The sequence below is a fragment of the Pomacea canaliculata genome, linkage group LG10, assembly GCF_003073045.1.
Source record: "Pomacea canaliculata isolate SZHN2017 linkage group LG10, ASM307304v1, whole genome shotgun sequence".
Taxonomy (NCBI): Eukaryota; Metazoa; Mollusca; class Gastropoda; order Architaenioglossa; family Ampullariidae; genus Pomacea; species Pomacea canaliculata.
This window is the reverse complement of record NC_037599.1, coordinates 12489764-12512078: the sequence shown is the minus strand read 5'-3', so window position 1 is coordinate 12512078 and position 22315 is coordinate 12489764. Positions and strand designations below refer to the sequence as shown.

The following is a 22315-nucleotide window of genomic DNA, read 5'->3' as shown; positions in this document are numbered from 1 at the left end:
TCGACGAAGGTACAGGTCACTAACACAGAAAATAACACAGGAATACATTAATGATTAAAACCACATCTATATCACAACAGAAGTCCAGCCAGCGCGTACTTTGTAGCTGTAGAGGTAATAATATACCAAATAAGACGACAACAACTAATAAAGTCGTATTCCACTATGGAGAAGAACAATGGAGTTTTTGATGGTGGGACACTTGGACCATAGCACACAACATCGCAATAGAGTATAATGTGACAAGAATGTGTGTTTTCTCCAGGGTAACAGCGACACGAAGAACGTCAGCAAGCTATGGGCTCGGCACCAATCAACTCAGCTGAAGCAGGCGACATTACCACCACGACTTCCTCGCCTGATCTCGCGAGATCACACGTCCACAGCACGAGGCGGCCAATGAGATGTCACCGGTCTCTCATGGCTCGTCAGCAAAGGTAAGCAGCATCCCAGGACTATGATTCCATGTAGCACGCTCTCAGATCACACTCTGTTGGCCACGACCTCTGACACCACAGCAGCGCTGGCCTTAGCCCGCAGAGTCGTCGGCTCTCGCTGCCCTTCAAAGGGCTGCGAAGGGACCGCCCCAGGTGCAACCGGAAGTGAGGGCGGCCAGTCATACGTGAGTGCCGTTATGCAGGTCGGAGGACTGGGTGAGGGGGGTCCGCTGGTGCAGTCGCATCTTTCCCAGCTCGTAGGTACTCTCGTGCAGCAGGTTGCTTCTCTCTGGACGCGAGGACCGGAACACCCGCCGGAACTCTTTCTTGAACTTTGCTGCAAGAAAAAAGTAAATGTTAGTCACACGTCTGGACTTTACAGGTGACACAGTCAGCGACAGGTGAGAACAATACGAACTGACCTAGTGTGGTTAGAGGTACCACACCTGTAAATAAGTGATATTGCCACATGTAACACAGACAAATAAAAGTCAGGTCTGCATCATCCAAAACATATTATCCAAACTGTTACCTATACAACATCTGCTGTATACGTAGAAAATATATGTTGCATATAATATTTATCTTCAGTATTAGAAGAAAAATGCGAAAAAGTACGAATGTCACAGAACAAAAGAAGGCAAGGAACAAGTGCAGGGACCAGAGTCAGACAAATCAGTCGCAAAAGTCAAACGAGAGGGCCAACTCGCTACTGCCGCTTGATACGGGATGTCAGGAACTCATTCCTGGACTGCTCTTTGCTTGATAACTGACACAGTTCGACTTCCATTCCTTCCTTACAACTGAATATTTTGTAAGGACCTGTTCACTTATGGCCGTGCTGGTTGAAGAGAAACTCATTCTATTGCGCACTCACGTAGCGAGACAATACTGGTGGACACCAGCTGGTGGTCCTTCGTCAGTTTAAAATATTCGAGATTAGTTTCGTGGTTTCCTGTGATCTGAAGGACACTGCGTGCATTTTACATGTTTGACACGCAGATAACATCGGGTGTGGACAAAGACAAAACAATAAGCTGCTGTGTCCTGCTGGGATGGTTATGAGTGATTGCAAAGATTATTGACACCAGCAGGCGGGCTGTTTAGAGAGGATTGTTTCACGACGGGGGAAGCATGTAAACAGAAAGCCACACTCCGACGGTTTGACAATGTTGAATGACATGGTAAAACAACAACAAAAAATAATAACACAGTGCCGATGAAATCGGATCTGATATTTTATTCAGGCGCACAGGTTTGTTTGTTTTTTTTTTAGTCGTTGTAAAAACATGTTCGCGGTATTTCATTTCCTGTAGTGTGTGTGAGAATATCCTCTTTCGTTGATTTTTTTCAATCTACATCAGACCCAATTTCGCTTTTTACTGACCTCCTTTTTTTAATTTTGTTAGTCGTGCCGTGTGCCACGGGCTTCTTCCAGTCCACATCCACAATGGCTCGCGTAACGACCAATAAACCCGCTCCAGTTTAAGGCTAATCGGTTTGTTTAAAGTATAATTAGCCGAAGGTTTGTCGTAGGTCTATTTTAGAACTTCAAATAAAGTAACTTTCATCCCATTTTCCCTCTTGAAGAGAGCTGACGGGCTTAACAACAACACGACCAGTCAATACAATAACGAAAGTTCGAATAAAAACACGGAGTGGGGAGGATGGGGCGAAGAGAGGTCAGAAACGGAGGAGGACACGAGCTTCCTGAGGTATTCACGAAAGAGTGGGTTAAGGGATGAATGCTTTTAAGGCGGTCACTGTACAAAAATTGTGTCAAAGTATTGTAGACACTGGGGACAGAGAAATGGACCAAACGGGCCACAAAATTGACCAAGCCACCATCCAGACCAAGAGCTGTCTCGGAGGTGAACAATAAACAAGAACATCCGGGTCCTTAATAGTCGTCTCTGAAGTCATCTTAGTGTAGAATTATCGTTTTCTTATGATTAATTGCAAGTCGCAGACGACATCATAACATCAGCTAGTGTGGTATTTTTCATCACACACTGTTATGTGTAAGCTGTCTGTAGCGAGCACACTAGCCCTTTGTTTGGCTCTCTTTGATGCTTCCCCCGACACAGGAGTGAGAGTGTGGTGCCTGGTGAGAATACTAACGGCACTGGTTGACAAGTGATCGCGGTGCTCGTATGATGTTGGAACATTAGCACCACTCCGGCCACACACTCGGACGCCAGAATCAAAGTAAGCTTATCCCAAGGGTCAGCACCCTGTATACACAGGGGTAGAGTTGGGGTATACTGCCACAGCCACAGCCACAGCCACAGCCACAACGGCAACCACAGCCACAACCACAGCCACAGCCACAACCACCGCCACAGCCACAACTACCACCACCACCACCACTTCACGATTATTCTATAAAGCGCGGAACACAACGATCGCTTCACAATCGATGAGAGGACCATTATCGCCTACAAACAGTCTATGGACACCATGATGTTGATGACAACGATAAAGTAAATGTGATATGGCTGCCAGATAAGTCGATTACAGCAAATACAGAACAAAAAGAATAAAAAGTAGAAGATGTTGTCGCAATAGGTGAGAAAGAAGAAGTCAGAAGAGGAATAAGAAAAAATAAACCAAGAAAGAAAATTTCAATTAAAAAAACCAAAAACGAATAACAGAAAGAATGTATGTTTCTCCATGCTCGAATGAAAGGGATGGGGAAGAGTATTAATTATAATATATAAGATTTTGTTTAAATTTCCGTCGAGATATCTTTCCTAAAACTTTTTTGAGATAGGCTGTTTAGATAAATCAAATATAAATTAATATAAAGTTTTTTGTAGATTTAGACACATTTTCACTTATCTTTTAGCTCAAAAGACACATAAATGATTACGACCGAAGAAAAAATGTTTTAGGAACGGAATAAGACAAGGTTAATATTCACTTATTTGAAATGTCGGGAGAAATGTCTTAAGCTAATCCTGTTAAATTGTTTAAGAAACATTTTTCTAAAAAGATTAGCCAAAGCCATACAAAGCCATGTCCTAGCATTTTAATCCTTTTAATGTTTGTATTTTTAAACAATAAAGAAGAATGTAGAAGGAAGCCACGCAATGATCTACAGTAACATCAGAAACGGCAGCAACGATATTAATAGCAGCAGCTATTCCTGAAAAAAAAATGTTTCGTGAGCCGAGGGTGAGAGGAGAGAGAGAGATACAGAGTGAGATGCAGAGAGATATATCTCCCTAAAGTCAAGAAGTGATCAGAAATCATAAAATCAGCTTAATAAAAAAAAAATGCCGAATTGAAGTGCAGCAGCACTTTAAACAAGCCATCTCCTTAAAACCAAGTACAAAACAAAAAAAAAAAAAAAAAAAAATCGTAGGTTTAGCCTGAAAAAGAAACAGAAGAATCACAACTACTGATAACCAGAATTCTATCTTCTTAGTGATACCAAACAGCAATAATGGCGAACCCAGAAGACAGAAAAATATTGCCGGACGACTAACTTCTTTCACGAGGCCGATAAGTGCGCAAAGCCAGTTGCCGAGGGCGATTCTTGATCTGGTGATTTAATAAGCGTGGGCCGAGGACAGAGATGGAGCAGCGTTCAGGCTAAAAAGTGCGACCACGACAGGGGCCGTAGATATCAGGAGATTCTCCCATTTATCACACAAAGCCCAGTGGCGCCTTTCCATCACACCACGTGACCCTGCCTTCCAGTTCCAACGTGTCATAAACGACTTCTCCCTTATCGTCTCCCTTATCGTCCCCCTTATTATCTCCCTTATTATCTACCTTATTGTCTCCCTTATCGTTTCCCTTATTGTCTCCCTTATCGCCTCCCTTATCATCTCGCTCTGCTTTTCTGGCTTCCGGGGCAGCGGACAGTGGATAGAGCATCACGTCATGCAGGCGCGAACACCAGGCGGTTCGATACCGGTCTGACGTACTCTACTTTTTCAAGTTGGCCCACTTCTATCTGGCTTTTCAGAGAGGTCATCGGCGAGGAAAGAAAAGGATGGTTCCTTTTCATATACCGTGCGATAGGTCACTGGACTATTACGCTTGGCCTTACATTCCTCACTGTATCTGATTATGCCCCATCCCCCCTTGACAGCCTCCAAGAGTACCTCACCACAGCCTCAATTACATTAATAGAGCAACGGTGTGTGTAGAAAGGCTTCTGAGTCGTATAGTTACAAAATACCAAGGGAAAAAGTGGGGGATCAAACCTCCACCTTGGGCTAGTCCTCCATTCATCCTTGTTAGGGTCGAGAGATTATTTAAGTTTTCATTTAACGGCCTCTGTGACCATTAGCTCTATGGAACTTTGACCTTTTATGAAGACGTGGATCAAGATAGGTCAGATGATGGGATACATACAGTGAGCAGTGCACCTGTGTGTGGTTTAGTGGGTGATTAACGTGTGTGTGTGAGAGATGATGATGATGATGCGCGGAGGTTATTACTTTTTGCGATATCGAATAAACATTACGAAGAACTGCACTGGAGATCTGAAAGGTTCTTCTTGTACGACGATAGTTTTTTTGCTCATCATCGCTGAAAAATTACGACCCACAATCGCTTCAGTGCAAGGCACATCGCTGCAGTTGTCCCCTCACCACAACGCCATTAACACGGAAACCTAATCTGTGGCTCCGGTGAGAAAATGCAGGGGTGGTGTTCGATTGCCGCTGTGGATGAGAAAATTATTTTAACGTGATTCCTCACTTCCCTGAGCTGTCTCCTCCGCCGCTCGCTTGCGAGGTGTAAGGGAGGTATCAGGGAGGTGTGAGGGAGGTGTCAGGGAGGTGCTGTGAGCAACGCAAGCGCCTGAAGTGCTGCGAAATTCACGGCTCTTCGGTATTTTTCAGCCTTTGAGATCGATGACCAGTGCAGCCTTTATCGGATGGTAATAAGAAAAAAAAAAAAAAAAAACAAAAACAAAGACAGTCGCCTCGTGGGAGAGCTGATGTTGCTGCTAATGAATTGTTTGGAATGTGATCTCTATCATTAAAACCACATTTCTACGTCTCTAATGACCAGTAGACATGATGATGATGATGATGATGATGATGAGGAGGAGGAGGAGGAGGAGGAGGAGAAGGAGGAGGAGGAAGAGGAGGAGAAAGAGACTATAGAAGCATTAATGTAGTTGCCGAAGAGAGAGAGAGAAACAGAAGATGAAGGTGGAGTGAGAAAAGTCTATTTTGAAAGCCATTCAAACTCTTTGTACCTAACGGATTGTCGTCATCGCTGTCATTACAAAGGGACCAGACCGAGGATTCCCGCTAATGGGACCCTAATGGGAGCGGCTTCCAGACTGCGTGTCTGATGCCTGGACTCACCTGAAGTCAGCGATGCTTGTGAAACTTATTCAGTCACTGACCTTAGCAGTTTGGGATCACACCAGAAAAAAAATAATACAGGATGGCCTTTCACTTCGACAGTCTCTTTTCAATCAGCTTTAATGTCAACTACTAAATTTATGTCCATTATTTTTTTTTAAAATCTGCGTTCTTAACAGCTTTAAAGAATGTGAGGAATGCGGATAACAATCTGTCCCAAAAAAAGTTGATAACATCAAACTGATAGCAATTTCTACTCAAGTCACTTCAATCTCGTTTGCGTCTTCTATCTGAGATTAATCAAAAAGAACTTAAAGATGAAATTATTTTTAAGTATATGGGCCTCACTTCTAATTTCCAAGATCCCAGAAAAGCAAAAAACTCTGCTTCGTTGGGGAAATACAAAATTCACAATTCTCAATTCTGAGCATTGGAAAGAGGTCAAGAACTGTTTAGAATAGTAACTTCCAAAGCTCGGACACACACAAACAAACACACCCACACACACACACACACACACACACACACACACACACACACACACACACACACACACACACACACACACACACACACACACACAAACACAGACACACACAAACACACATACGCAACACACACATACACACACACACACACATCGGGATGTACACGGCGGTGCCCCACAGACATCACGTGATCTGTTATTACTGACAGAAGGCCTCATGGGATGGCTAGAAAGCTTTGTTTAGCACAAACCTGTTTGCATCTTGTTATACGAGGCTGCATAACCACTGTGTCTGTGTCAGCTTCTATTTTATTTTCTTTGAGCTGCACATCGCGTTTTGTCGCAAACAAATAAAAGTTACCAAGTGGTTTATCTTCCCTTTCCATCATCCTTAACACGATTATGTGACCTCTTCCCACACAGAACATTCTGTCATTTCGCAAAAATCACAGAATCATGGATGTAGCGACCGTTAGCTCTGGCTTTAGAATGCTAACCACAGGGCTGCTGCACGACAGACAGGGATTACACTAACAGATGGAAGTACCTGACTATATTTCTAGATATTTCTAAGCCTAACCAGAAGCAATGACACGCCAAAGGAAAGTAGAAATGAAGATATGAGAAGTTTGTGAAGAAAACAAATTCAGGCAGTGTCAGACACATGGCTTTGAGTTAAAGAAAGGCGAGAAATAAATTAAAATAAAAACAGAAAAAATAAAAATAAAATGAATTACTTTAGTTGAATGAATATGGTTTGCTTACTCACCATCTTCTCACGATATTATAATTATACTGAAGGTAGGAGAAAAGAAAACACATTACTGTAAATGAAGACAAAGCGAGAACACCAGCGACATTCAAGTTAACACTCCTCCGGCTTTTCTGCAATTTATTCTTGTAAGTTGAGTTTGGTTTTTATTGACGGCGACAGGCAGAAGAATAATCTTGGAGTGTGATCAGGCTTGCTTATTCCACTCCTCTCGATTACAAATTCCACAGAAAAGTTTAAAATAATTTTTTTATACCTACTGATTTCAGAAATATTAGAGGACCCGGAGAATCATCCTGTCCAGAAGGAAGAAAATTCCGGGAAGAATTATGGGTGAGAGATATAATAATTCATGAAAACTCTGGCCTCAAGACACACCCAGTATGTCCTGTGGTATTTCTGTGAATTTCCCGTTACTTAGCAAAACATTGGAGTCCAGGACAGATTGGCAGCAGTGCCACCACCAGACGGACAGAACGTGTGAGTGGCCAACCCTGGCCTGTTAACCCCTTCAGCCTCACTCATCAAGTTGTAAAGAGCAATCACACGCTGCAGAGGGCGCCATTGCGTGACCATGCTTTTTTTTTACTGGTTGTCCGAGTTTTCCATAGAATGGCCACAAGGCGTAAAAATCGCATAAAATGTGCCTTTGAAACCCTGAATCATTTACGGGGCTGGGTGTGGGAAACGAATGTTCCGGTGTCAGCCCATGGCGAGACTTGGACTTCCAGTGAGACAATCAAAGGTTAACGAAACATTCAAGTAAAACTAATATAATTGTGGTTTACAATGAGTTCCATTAATGATTTGTCCATGTTTGTATTGTGTATAGTTCGTCATCTGGAAGAACGGTTGCAAAGATCTCATCAGTTTTTAAATGTTTTATCTAGACAATTCCATGCAAGACATCTCTTACCATAGCAACCAAGTTGTGTAGTCTATTTCCGAACACCAGAACTGGTTCTAAGAACTAAGGTCTTTCTCTACCATCCGTATCTTTCAATTCAAAACAAAAATTTAATAAAAATAAAACCACGATTTTGATAATCAACGAGTTAAAATAAATTCCGTGAAATATGCTTTAGTTTATTTGTGGTGCCGTCAATCCGCATTTTATTGTGGAGGAGATTCATGTCTAAGTTTTATATGTTCTTGAGGTCGTTACTTGAACATTGTGGCTCGCCATGGCAGGTAGACTTCCAGGGTGGCTGGCTAGAGACAGTAAGTCACCGGAAGGTATATATGAAATATAGCCCGGATGTCTTTATCTGTCCTGTTCAAGGGATAAATTAAACACGTTGTCCTCACAGGAACCTAAGCAGACAGCTCAGGTAAATTTTGTCCTGGGGAACCATAACCAAGCTTACACAAATTAAGGAGAGTTTCTAAGAAAGAAACTAAAAAGCATTAACGACGTTGTAGTTCCGTTCATTTATTTGCTTCTTGATAGACTACATACTGGGATCTGAGCTGGTTTTTCTTCTTTCTTTCTTTTGCGTTCTCTTTCTTCTTGAAGCAACAGCAGAAAGGCAAACGAAGGAGCTGTATATTAAGATCGGCAGTCCGTCTGGGAAAAGGTCGAAGGTCAAACTAGGGAGTGTCATACGGGAGGAGACAGATCAATGGCCCTTAGAGGTTTAACAGAAGTCAGGGGCAACTAATCTCAATGGCAAGCAGAAGCTTCAAAAGCATTTGCCTCTGACCAGCAGCTTGCTGCGGGGGACCTGCTGGCTCATAAATCTGGGAGGCACTAGCAGGCCGCTAGGGTTTGTGACCAAAGCTGTCACCCTTTCTGGAGGATTAAAGGTAGGGCTCTCCCCCTTCTTCGTGGCATCCTTTGTCTATTTGTCTGTCTTCTTAACATGACGCACAGCTCCACCTAGATCACAAAGCATTCTTCATCTCCAGACTCTCCCTTCCCTCCATCAAGCGGAATTGCTTGAGTTCTCACCATCAGCCGCTCCAGAGAACTGCTTCTATAACGATTTGTTTCGTCTCAGCCTACAAGACTCAGATGCCGAAAAAAAATTTTCATTTTAATTACTTATTTAAGTAGTTTCTAGTCCCTTTTTTTGTCTTTTTCCTAAAATCCCTTCAGTGTCGATGACATTTTGAAAAGTCCCAGAAGATGGAAGAATTCAACAGTTTTTATATTTCGAAGAGAATTTTCAAACAATGATTAGATATTAATTGACAATGATAAATCTGATTATTCAATGAGCATGTGTCTTCTAAAATTGCAGACTATATTAAAGGATGCTTTACTTATTTTTACGGGACAATGTCTCGCAAACAAGTACGAAGGAATGAATCATCAAGGCATGAAAAGAAGACGAAAATGCAGTCAGATGGAAGGGTAGAGAAGCGAGCTACCCGGATGTTTCCTTCGATACTTGATCGAGTTGACAGGGGCGGGAGGACGACAGGGTTGACAACGGGATTCACACCGAGTGTTCGACGTTGTGTTACGTCATGAGTGTACACCGACAGCTGGTGTTGCAAGGGACGTGCCGGTCTCCCGGCAACCGTTTTAAACCGTCACAGCTGCCGTCTGTCGTTCGAGAAGAAAACAAATGGCAAGTTGTCGTGTGGCAGCTTTGCCAGGTGGCGCTGGTGTCGTATGTACGACTAGTTTCTTGTCGCTTGCCCACTGGAGATTGCAGACTCGCGATGGTCGGTTGTTGTCGACTGTCAGGTCGCGGTGCTAGATTGTGGTGAACATCGACGACGTGTAATGAAAGGCTGGTTTTAACGCGATTGGGGCTTCAGACAGACCGCCATGAATATGCATGAACAGAGGTCCGTTAGGCCATCAAGTACATAAACACCAGACATGACAACGTGAAAAATCTCGGCTTTTGACATCTCCGGCATCATCCTCCCTGAAGGAAGACATCCATGGAGTCATAACAGTGAACATATTGTATGACAACTTGTTGCTGTAGTTCACGACACCGCCACACATGGTGTGATGCTCGTAATTCTAAAAATAGTTTGACGTTCATCACTCACTCCCTAGACGATAATAATTGCTGTATACTATAATAATGTGATTGTCATCGCTTGCGATGCTACATACAGTATGCAGTCTACCCGAGTCTGTCGACCCTGGGGTCACAACAGAAATAAATCTTTCGTGCGCTCTTGACGTGTATGTGTTCAGTATTCCACCCTAGCGACTATTTCTTGTCTCACTACGTTCGATATCAACGGTTGTGTAGCTTCCGATGGTGTTACCCAGAATCCACTGGTATACAACAGTTACAAACTTAACATTTTCAAATGTTCATTTTGAAAATCATTAAAAATCTACTTTGTCAGGCTTACGTTGTGTGCATGTCTCTTTGTCATTTACGTCACTTTTGTAATTTTGCGTCATTGCCGTCCTTTGCGTCACTAATTGACGTTGTTTGCGTACTTTATGTCGCTTTCGTAATTTGTGTCATTTCCATTGTTTACGTCACTTTTGTTTTTACATCCTTCATTTCGCTAAAGTTATTTACGTCACTGTCTTATTTACGTTGTGTACGTTTTTTACGTCGCTTACTCCATTCACGTCATCAACGTTGCTGTCTCATTTACGTGATTTATGTTACGTTGCTGCTCACCACTCATGAAGTTGTAGATGACCGGGTTGAGAGAGGAGTTCAGGTAGACAAGCCAGTTGGCAGCGACGAACAGGATGGGCACTCCCTCCCAGTTGTTCATAATGTTCATGATGCGTGTGTACCTGCAACATGGTGTCACGTGACTGATATGAAAGTTCATGGAAACAGTTAAAGGCTTTAATCCCCATTTTATGTTCACCTAGTCTTTCCCTACAAATTTTGACCTTTGACCCCACCAGATCTTTGTCACACGACAAGCAACGATATACCAGATGATTACGAAGGCTACTAATAGCAAGAGTAGCTGTAAAAAAATAATCATTGTAATAAATATATCATTAACAACATCAATAATAATAATGATAACAACAGCATATACAGTAAGTTACCATTGACCAGTAAGCCTAATTCCTGCAAGAGTTCGATGTCCACTAGTCAGTGGCAGACCCCAGGGCCTGTACCGCGACACCATTAACATCAGACTAAAAGTCAGAATAACAAAGTAAAGCAATTCTTTTAATCTCTAAATGTCAAGCAGAGTTCAAAGCAATAACCTCGAAACCGGAAGTCTGGGGCTGAAAGACACGCTTGCGCGAGACCGACGAGATTAATCTCTCTCCACGGGACGTAATGATCTCTGTGGGCTAATGATCATAGTTCTGGGAAATACTGATACATCTGTGTGACTTTTCTATTTGGTACTGTATTTTCCCTTCTTTTGTTAACTATACAGTCAAAGGCGAATTTTTTCTGATGGGTAAGATAACTCGGTCAAGGCACTAGCCCCTGTAGTTAAGTCCCTGGATGACACAGTGCAGTCACGGACACTGGTATCAGTGCTGATGTCACACTCTCAAGGCAATGATTTGATTAAAAGTTCGCTGTCTCAATCCTGTGACAAGTGAACAAAGAATGAGCGGATGGCTCTGTGAGTGATTGGAAGTTACTTGAAAGTTAGTTGAAAGGATGAAAAAGTTCTAGATATTTGTAAAGGGTGGCCAGTCGTTTACTTCCCGAGGAAACCCGCAGACGCCGTAGGGAGTGGCGACTGGGCTACAATTTTGTTAAGTTTCTAAAAAATGGAGTCTAGTCTTTGAAAACTTCGTTTTAAAGCCGTAACTCGAATGTACTAGATGTTACATTTCTTATTATGCTCATTTAAAAAAAATGGAGGCACAGTTTTTGGAGGGAGAGCGAAAGGTCAGCGCTCAGTTGGAGAAGGAACCTTTGGCACAAAACCAACCTCTAGTAACAGACGCAGACAGAAGCGGTTTTTTGTGTTTGTTTCTGTTTTTTGTTTGTTTGTTTGTTTTTGTTTTTTGTGTTTTTTTGTGTTTGGTTTTTTTTTTTTTTTTTTTTTGGTTTTTTTGCTGGGAATTGTACTGTGGACAGGGTATTGTGTGTTCTGTTGATGCAATGTTTCTGGACGCCGAAAGCTGGGGAGTCACATCTGCTTGAAACGGAACTCAGAGTGTACACAGGAGAGCTGTCTTTTATTTTGTGGAGTGAAAAGAGCATGTAGACGTCAGCGCATGCGCGAGAGGGCAGGTGTTCCCGTGAACGATGTGACACACACTGGAGACGAGCCACAGAACCTTCAGTGATGTCGCAAGGCTCGCGAGGAGGACGGTGTCCAAGATTTAACAGCGATCACTTTAAAAACACTTTTCAGTTATTGGACAAATGTTCTTATCACATTCTCGACAAATACATCCCTTGCATTATCCAAAAACAAGCTTTAAACCATTACTACCTCGCTTAGTGCTTGCACCGCCTACAACAGGTCGTTGGTCATGTGCCCATCGCTGGTATCGCCAACAATCTTGTCAATCATCTTCACTACGGCTGTGTGCCTGCATGCTTGCTTTCTTGTCTTAACATCAGTTTTAGTGCGTGCGTATGATTGTGTCTATGCGTATATTTGTGTTGAAGACAAACCAGAGATAGTAAACAGACCAAAAATATAAAAGTCCTCTCATCCATAAAGACATTTTCTTCTATTATCACTCAAGACTTCCCTAACGTCCTTCACGCCGGAAGCGCCATGTGCCACGGGGTTGCTCCAGCAGTCGGCTCGATATTTCCAATCGCAGGTCCTCCTTTGCTGCTGGAACCTCAGAGGCATGCCTAATCGACCACGGGGGGATAACCACTACCCCACACGACAGCAGGATGGAGGAGGGAGGATGCATTTCCAATGATCCTTGTAGACAGACGCATCACGTGACCTGCTCAAACACTGCATGTATGTACGGGAGGTTTACCCACGGCGGCAGCGAATAATGCCGTTGGCGGGAGGAAACGGGGGATCGTTTAGGGGAGCTTTGAATTCACCTAAAATCTCCAGTTTTACTAAATGTTTGAGGCCTTTGGCTACGATGTCAACATTGCGAAGAGTATTACGGAAATGGTTTTCAAAGGATAATGAAGCAAATAGTTTGGTTATTGGAAATTTCTTTGTCATTGCCGGTTTGTCAGAGCCTTAAAAGTTGAAGAGATGTTGTCGTAGTCTCTTTTGAGCTAAACTTTCTTTCGATATATTCTATGAGAAAATACCAGCAAATTTGCAGACATAAAATGTATGTATACAGAAACTATTCAGTGTCGAGGCTGACAGCAGTAGGAGAGGGTCTTCTGGAAGGAATGTATGAGGTCTTACTTGCTGAGACTATCGTAGGACCAGACAGATTGGTTGTGAAAAGTGTTGAGGTGAGAGAAAGAAGAGGAGAGCACTGCCAGGCATGCCTGTAGTCGTGATAAGAGGGAAGACAACCATAAGTTTAAGATGTCAGCACGAGAGAAGTGCACACACCAGAGGAAGACTTCTCGACTCAATCAGCTCTTACTCGGGAGCTCTGCAGGCGACTCTGGCTTACCCAAGTGTACTTGTGATGTGTGTCTGCCGGGTGTGCGGACACTCGGGGTCTTGTCCACCCGATAATCTAGACAGCTTCACTCACCACACACACACAGACGCGCGCGCGCACACACACATGCACGTCCACTGCCAGGGCCAATGCCTTCAGCAGGTGCGGGGTCAAAGGTCATGTTCTCAAAGAATGTAGACTAGGCAGGACTATACACACACTAACATCCAACATCTGCAAATAGCCATGAGAATTCCTGTTTCCTATCTCTGTTGTCAAGTATGCAGATGGTCTGCACTGGGCCCTGTGCCCGGTCATTCAATTTTCTTGGTTATTACCTTTCTGGAAATTTGAATACTTGAAAAGTTGCACAAGTTCAGTTTTTGAACTATTTTTGAGAATCATTCAACTGAAACGGTGTGGCTAGCAGTCGTGAATCTCTTACTTTCCTCGAAGACTTTTGCTAAGGAATGAAAAGAGTAATAATAGTAGAAGAAACTATTTTAAGATGTTGCATACTAATAAAAAAAAAACCACCAAAAAATAGAGTGTCCTAATGAAGGACAAGAGAGGGTAACATACCAGCTTAATTCAATACTAAAACTAAAAATCTCATTATGGGATACAAGAAGGCACAGACTTCAAACAAGAGGAGTAATAAAATCCAGTAGGATGCATTTCTTCCTTGATGACTGGCAACAGCTCAGTGCAAAATAATATTTTCTCAAATCTGGATATACACCTTCCTCCCTTCTTGCAAACAATTGCACATCACTAAACCATTAGGCCATCAGGACCTTGTGTGAAATGAGAAATCCTGGTGAGAATGATGGAGGCGCATCTGGAGCTGTCAGTGACCAGTGGTATCACTACATCTTCCTGTCCTCAGACATCCCTAGATGCCCGGATGCACCGACAGGACAACGTTGCGAGTAATGTGGCTGTAAGGATGGGTCTGTGAAGCACAGAATGGGAAGATAGGTGGAACTTGGTGAGATGCATTTGTGCGATGGGCGTGAACATCATTACAGGAGGATGTAACATACTTTGGGGTGGTGCAGGCAACTGCAAAACTTAGTTAGGGCAATAACTAACACCCTGCAGGATCCTGCTCCGCGGCTCCGACATCGCAACTGAACTGTAAACTTCGAAGAAGACGCAGAGGTCAAGAGGTTGGAATTTTTTTTTTAACATTTTAGTTCTGCTGAATTAATTATTTGTTCCAGCTTCTATGCTCGACAGTTTGCTTCGGGATGGTCAAGCTTGACGAAAATGAAAATAATCTTTTCTACTTTTTCTGCTACTAAAATAGGAAATTGCAGGAGTTTTTTTTTAAAATGCACATAAGCATGCATGTTTGAGTAAAATAATTATCGGACATTAGAGGTGTGTCAGATGTCAGACTGACATATACTTTTCTTTTTTCATTTGAACTTCACACACTGCATGGCTTTGGAGTGTTGCTCGGAATCAGCTGCCCAATGCCACGTGAACTAATATCTATATATTTTTTTCTTTTGGGTGAGGAAGAATCGGGAGTGATGGGGCTTCACGCAGACATCACGGCTTCCATCAGCAAAGTCTCGCCTCTGATTTATCAATTTTTCTTTTTTTTTTTTTTAAACCAAATATTCGTCTACTTCAATTCAGATGATAATTTTTCAGTTTCAGGATTGATAAAGAATGTTTTTAAGGATACAGACTTCATGAATTTGACTGTCTGTCCGTCTGTCTACAACTGCATATGTTTGTTAGTCTGTGATTGCGTGTGTGTAAGTCGTAAAACACAACTTAAGTTTAAACAAAAAAAAAAATAGACTAGGCACTCAATTTCTGAATAATAGCCCTGAGTTGCATGGCATTCAGAAGCGGAAAGTCGAGAGTGATTGCGTGAAAATAAAAAAAAAATCCTATTGACAAAGCAAAAGTATAAATAACATTTGGAGAACTAGATTCTTCGAAAAAGTCAAATCTGTGTAACACGCGAGGGACATATACTTTTATTGAAATAAAGAGCAGATGCTCTCGGAGCACAAGCTTTTCCCATCTCACACACCACAAAAACTCGTCTGAAATATTTTCTGGCCATGGTGAACTTCTATTTTTTTAAGTGCATTTTGTTCACTGGATTTTTTCATTTTGTTTTGTGTGTGTGTGTGTGTGTGCGGGTGTGTGTGTGTGTGTGTGTTTTATGTACTACTTAAGCGAGAGATTGAGATAAACATATTGTTTTACTTAGTTTGAGAGGAATAAAATGTGCAGGTTGAATAATGTTGACCAGTAGAATAATAATCATACAAGAACGAAGCATCATGTTCTCATCAATGAATAGATGTGTTAAGGGGGAGGCAGGGCCCAAATCCAACCAACAAAAGCTTGATGATAAAGTTCTAGTGTAACTGTGAATGTGCAGGAAACGGTTCTCATTTCCAGTTCCTGGTTTTGTTTTCAAAACAACGCCAACAGTTGTAATGCGATTCTCCTGAATACATTTCCTGTCTTTGAATTTGCACTTTGTGGACATCACTCAGTCCGCAATGGCTTCCAGTCTGCCTCATCAGCAGACAAGCAACAAATGTAGAAAATATTGAAAGAAACGGATTTTACAACCACTGCTCACACCTAGAAGTAAAGCCAGTCCTCAAAACAACTGCACAACAACAAAACAAATAATTTCACTGAAGCATGACAATGTTTTGATATTTACACAGGGGCTTAGCTCAGCATATTTCTTTTTCTTCATTGGTTTGTTTTGCTGTGATTTATTTGATATGTTTGTTTTGTATTTTTGTTTTTGTTTGCCATTACTTTATTTTCTTTTTTTATGGGGAGAATGTGCTGAGTAAGATTTCAGCAAATCGCTTTTTCGGTGTTCATTTCTATTTAGCACCGTGCATCGTCGAGCCGGTCTGGGTTCAGGATCCGCTTTGGTGTGAAATTACCCTTTAAATCAACAGTTACTACACGCGTAATCTCCCCTTCGTGAATGTGTGGAAAAACATTCATCCTCCTGCAGACACAACTATAATGACTTAGGAAAACAGAAGGTCTCCTTTCCGACCTTGCATCTTGAAGGCCAAACTTCCAAGTTCCAGTGTCTCTTAAAAAAAGAAAAAAAAGAAGAAAAAAAAAAAAGAAAATGCTTTGGGCGTGAGTAAGATGAAGCCGTAATTTCCTGAAAGTCGGTAAGCCTTCTTCAACTTAATGATATTGAAAACAAAACGCTGATAACTCAGGTACAATAAATATTGTCGTTCACTTACGTTTTAGCTGCCGGAACATGAGAGGTCTGGTAGCATTTAACCACTTCTAATATCACGCAAGGAAAGAAAAAAAGAAATAAATGGTCTACTTCCTTTTGAAAACCACTCTTTAAGAAAGAAATGTGGTCTTTCTGTGTGCCTTCGTGTGCATTGAGTGGACTTTTTAGTGCCAGAAATAGGCAGCAGGAGGGTTGTTGGAAAGAAAGGCGAAGAAAGAAAAATATCTGGACATACATTGCAACGCGCATGCGTGAGCGAGTGTTGTAACTCTTCATGCACGGGAGATGTAAAAGATGCCAGCGCCTGACGATGATGGCCGTATTTTGCTGGAAATGCCAAGAAAAGGAACATGTAGGCGTGAAAGGACCTCCTCTCTCAAGTCTATGAACGCCTGTCGTGCAGCAGGTCGACAAAATTGCTGAAGGGACAGCTGCGCAACGTGTCAACTACGCAGATGACGTCATAGAGAGGCTGAAGCTGATTGGTCTGTTTTGCGTCCCAGTTACGCAGACAGACAGATGGGAGGTGGTGCGGACAGACACTCGGCGAACACAGTCTCCTGAAGACTCATTAAACTAACAACGATGGACGATATTTGACAGCTGTCGTCGGGGCAGAAACAAAAAAAAGTCAAAATTTTATTTTTGAATCCTTAAAACAATGGGAGAAAAGGATGCCATCAACAAATCTGATTTCCGAGTGACCTTCTTTGTTCTTTTACTTTCAAAAACAGCGTTAGAAAGACATCATCGTAAGCCCTGAAGTATAAAAGGGAGGAGAAATAAAAAGTAGCAAGCGCGTGCTGCATGCCGAAGATACGTTTATACATCCATCCATCACACGGGCACGGTCACATTCTCCTTCTCTCACTCTTCTCTCTATCTAACTTTTCAGAGGTCTTTTTCCCCTCTAACTCTTCTTTCTCACGTCTTTCGTTCTCTCTCTCTCCCTCTGTCCTTTCTTAACTATGGATGAAAAAATCTGTGTAACCTTCCTGTGCGGTCTTTGAGAGTAGACTAGTCCACTATGTACGGCAGTAGACTATCTGAACACCCGTGCGGTTCCTCAGGAAGTGGGTGAGTCTAGGGAGAGAGTGGAAGTCGTGCTGGAGGCTGAAATAAACTGTGTTGAGAAGCATCCGCAGATGACTTCATTTACTCCCGCTCCTGATCGCATCTGGAGTGTCTACAGCTCAGTGAACAGTAACTTAGTTTTTAGACCCTGGAGTAGGCAGTCAAGCGTGGCTTCTCCACATGATTTTCTTTGTGTTTTATTTTATTCCAGACTAGTTTTACCCCACTACCTGCGCCACAAGAGGACACCCTTATTATTAAAGTGTTTTTCTGTATCCAAGGCATCATTCTCTTGCCCACTGTCGCACGATTTCATGTCCAGACCACCGTCCATTGCGGGCAGCCCTCTAAGCGAAGACAAAGTATTGTGGCAGACATGACAGCAGACATTGTGCTCGGTGCATGAACCTTTTCTCATAATGTGAGATTACTATTAGCGCAAAAATAGCAAGAGACCAATCCGGATCTCTTTTGTAGCGTTTTCCCATCAAGCAAAAAGTGCCAGACATGCTGCAATATCCTGTGCAGCCATCGACCATCCAGTTAGTCAGTCAGTTCGTGGTGTGCATGTGGAGCATGGTCCTTGCGAACGTTTGACTGTTACAAAATGCTCAGATGAAGAACACAACCAGATCTGGTCCTTCTGAAACAAACCCTTAAAGCTGAGCACTTTGAGACCAAATATATATTTTCACTTTTCAAGGACTGTGTTTGAAAATCAAATTACTCTTTTCAAAATTGCATTAAAATATTAATGAAATAAACGCAGAGTACTTGTGAAAAAAGCTTTTAGCCGCCACCATAAACGGAAATACAGCAGCCCCTGATTTAAACAAGGCAATTTGGCATTATAATTTTTCTGGGCTGGGATGGTTTGCTTTTTAGTGGAACCATCGATGTACTATATAAGTTATTTGTTAAAAATAATTATAGTCTATTTGCATGATGAAAAGCAAGTGGAGACCGTGAACCTAGCAGACAGAGTACAGCTCCCACACAGTCTCCCCGACGAACATTTCCTAAGAGCATTTGCACAAATGTAAAACCCTTGCAAAGAGTGCTTACATGACAGTTTTGCGTGACCAGCGCGTGACAGAAGCTGGAAGAAAGAAGAGCGTGAGAAAAAGTTCTGGTGCTTTCCCTGGCGTTAGGCAGCAATGCCTTGTTAATGAGTTGCCAATGCTAGGCTGGCGAGAATAATGGAACTAAAGAAGGCTTTTGATCGGAACTCTTCCACGTGTTAGTAGGTCTTAGTCAGAGCGACCGTCTGAGTGGATGGAGGACATCATTAGCCATGTCTTCAACTCGCTCCTCCTGACCTGATTGACGTCGCAAACATGCACGTGCGACTCGCCTTCGTTCTCTCGACGCTCACCCTCTCTCGGGCTACTACTTTTTTGGCATCCATTCAATTATTCTATTTTTGCGGTAGCAGCAAAGTATTTTAGTGGTGACTAATTTAAAGCAAAGGTTTCAATGGAATTGGTATAATTTGCTGTCCGTTCCTCTCCTCTTTTCTTTTCATAGTTTTTGAACTAAATCCCGCAACATATACTTTGTATATCTCCTTATAAAGATTGCAGTATAGCTGTAAAAAAAAGATTTCTACAGATCTTCGACTAGCATATGCTCTGGAAGTGCTATGTCTGAGGGTTTCCTGGCACCTTTGGGCTTTTAGCTGCTAATGTAAGGTGTCACGGACCAGTCAGTGTTTTTCTTGACATTTTAACTCCTTCATGACATCTACATTGGATACATAGGGAGAATGATTTTGAGAATGGTTAAGCGGGGTAGGACTGAAAGGGTTAACTCCAAGTGGTTACATTTTTCAGCCTCGCTCGTAAAGTTTTGGCTGGAACTGTGAAGAAAATTCAGTCACCTCTCTGAGATTGATAGCATCATAGCAGGGTAGAATCCACTGACGCTTAATACTCTTTGGAGTAACCTCGCCTAGACAAGGTATAATATTATTTTCTATTATTACTAGACAGGTACTAGACATCATTGGACCCAAGTCAGCGCCACACAGCAAGAAACCAACGGGGTTCAAAAATGACATTTCATCCGGGTAGTCAAACCCCACCCTCGAACAAGCCTGGACAATCAATAACATCAATCATCAACGCGATACGAGGTGGAAGCAAAGAAGTCCTTGCTAATGGTGTACTCGCTGTACAACCTTCAAGCAGCCTGTTCCTCTGAAGACTGAAGCTTCCCTGGCGTGCCCATGTGCTGCTGAACCCGACATCAGCAGCCTGACATCACAAGTGATAACAGGTGCTCATCCTTCATGGCGCTGGTCCAGTCTGATGGGATCCAGACACAACGGATCTTGAGCGTATTGCGCCAGGTACACAGGCCGTTGGCTGGCAGCAGGTGGAAGGTTAATGCAGGTCATGTAGTTCTGCCATTCTGCCACGTATGTGACTTTGGCAAGTTCTGACATGTTGGTCATATCTACAATAATTAATATTAATTAACAAAATAACTCGCCAAATATATTCACAATTTACACAATTGTTTGATAGGGGTCTTCGTGCTCATTTTAGCTGACAGCTTGACATCAACAATTTGGTTATACCTGACTTGTTATGCACATTAACATCCCTCCACCCCTATTTGCAGATGACTTAGAAAGGTTTATTTGTAAACTGTAAAGATCTTGAGGACACGAGAGTCGAAACTCAGTTGATGACAGGCATCTGCAGGAAAACCACCTAAAATTTAACAGAACACTATTTCCGATGAAAGAAGAGATTTAATTTCAGATCATTACTGCAATTTTACAAGATGGTTGACCTAGTGGCAATGCCCGATACATGTTTACACGATCACAGAGGTTGCAGACTTCCATATTGCACGTGGTTTACTGGTGATCAGTTAGCAGATCAAATGCTGTTAACGGTAGAAAACAGCTACAAGGACATTCTCATGACCATCCATCAAGTTAAAGTGCCAAAATGCATGCTGTCTGAACGAAATGTTGTTATTTATGATCGCTTCTGTTTTCCTAATCGATTGCTCTTATTCCAGTGGCGTTGCACAGCAGCGCATTCGTGTCAAAAATCAAATTTCCGGTATAGGGTCGATTTTCAATTTTGTTTCTTTCTTCGGTCTTTCGGCTTTTCTTTGTCCTCCTTTGTCTGTCTGCGTTTGTTTGTTGGGTTTCTTTCTTTCCTTATTTACTTCCTGCCTTCTTTGCTTTAATAAAATGTAGAATTGAGTTGATTCTCACGGAAATAATAATAATAATAATAATAATAATAACGAGGATGCAGTGAACGTATACAGCGGAATATTCCGGTCCTATAGGCAGCCTTATGAAGCTTTACAGTGAGGAAGTATGGTGTGAGTGGTTCATAGTACCTAAGATACATACTTTTACCTTTTCATGACATGATTAAATAAGGTAACTTTTACATGACATGATAAATCAGGTACACTTTTTCTATGTGTACAAAGGGAGATTTCCTGTCACGGGATTTGATGAGACAACTCTACTCCATCCAGCTTGAACATCTGCGGCATTTATCTTCACCGGAAGTCAGTCGTATGAGCGAAGCCAGGATAGTAACTACTTGTTGATATGGTTCCCCTAACCCTCTCAACCGGTTTGTTTGAAACAGGAACATCCCACTCATTAACAGGAAGGTTTCACTCATCACAAGCTCTAACAACATTATTTTCTCTTCCCTGTTCCTGTTTTCAATGAAGACAAGTGAAGACCCTCGAGAACTCTCGCATCATCAACTTCAGGTATGAGAACCTCATCAGCAGCCCCTACAGGGAGGTAAAAATACTGTTGAGCTAGATGGATTTACTCAAGCGTTGATCAATATGCTTCATGCTCACAATGAGTGGTCCTTGAACACCGACTACTTCACTTCCCACAGACCCACTGTCGACACTCGCACACACTCACAAACGCACTCACGCATTCATTAACTCAGTCAAACAAAGAACCATTTCTACCTTCTCCTTCTCCTGTCTTCTCAAACTTCCGCCCCTTCCATAACCTTCTGCGTCACTTCCTTTGTTTGCCTACTCGTCTGGGGTGGTCTTGTTAGCTGATGCATGTCTCTAATCACATCCATTCTGTTTTCCAAGACATCACACGGGGACTGGGAGTTCACTGCGGGGTTATTGAGTGCCTGGGGTCTTAATCCACACATTGTATAGAACATTAGCCTCGGTCTCTATTCACTTTTAATCACCATGGTGATTGATAACAATCATTACTGTCAAGAACACCTTTTTGTCAAGATATCCTTTACACTGTTTTCTATTACCATCATGAATACCTTTCACATTCCAGTAACAATTATTTGGTAATATGTCCAAATAAAAATACATATGGCCAAATTTGAGTATATTGTTGTAGATATGTTTTTTCATTTAAAACACTTCAGCCATGTCAGATTGTGTCCTTCTGGTCACAAAAATCTTTTCGGAAATGAAACACTGGTTGACAGTGT

General features: G+C 42.2%; 1 protein-coding gene across 1 annotated transcript in view; it reads right to left on the bottom strand.

Moving 5' to 3' along the window:
* Positions 1-477: 477 nt before the first annotated feature.
* LOC112574215 (orexin receptor type 2-like) overlaps positions 478-22315 on the bottom strand; it is an 84273-nt gene continuing 62435 nt past the window's right edge. Inside the window, exons 5-6 of the mRNA XM_025255114.1 lie at positions 10638-10759; positions 478-774 (exon numbers count right to left, since the gene is read on the bottom strand). Coding sequence (XP_025110899.1) covers positions 617-774; positions 10638-10759 — 280 coding nt within the window. The 3' untranslated portion in view covers positions 478-616. The remainder of the gene's footprint in view (positions 775-10637; positions 10760-22315) is intronic.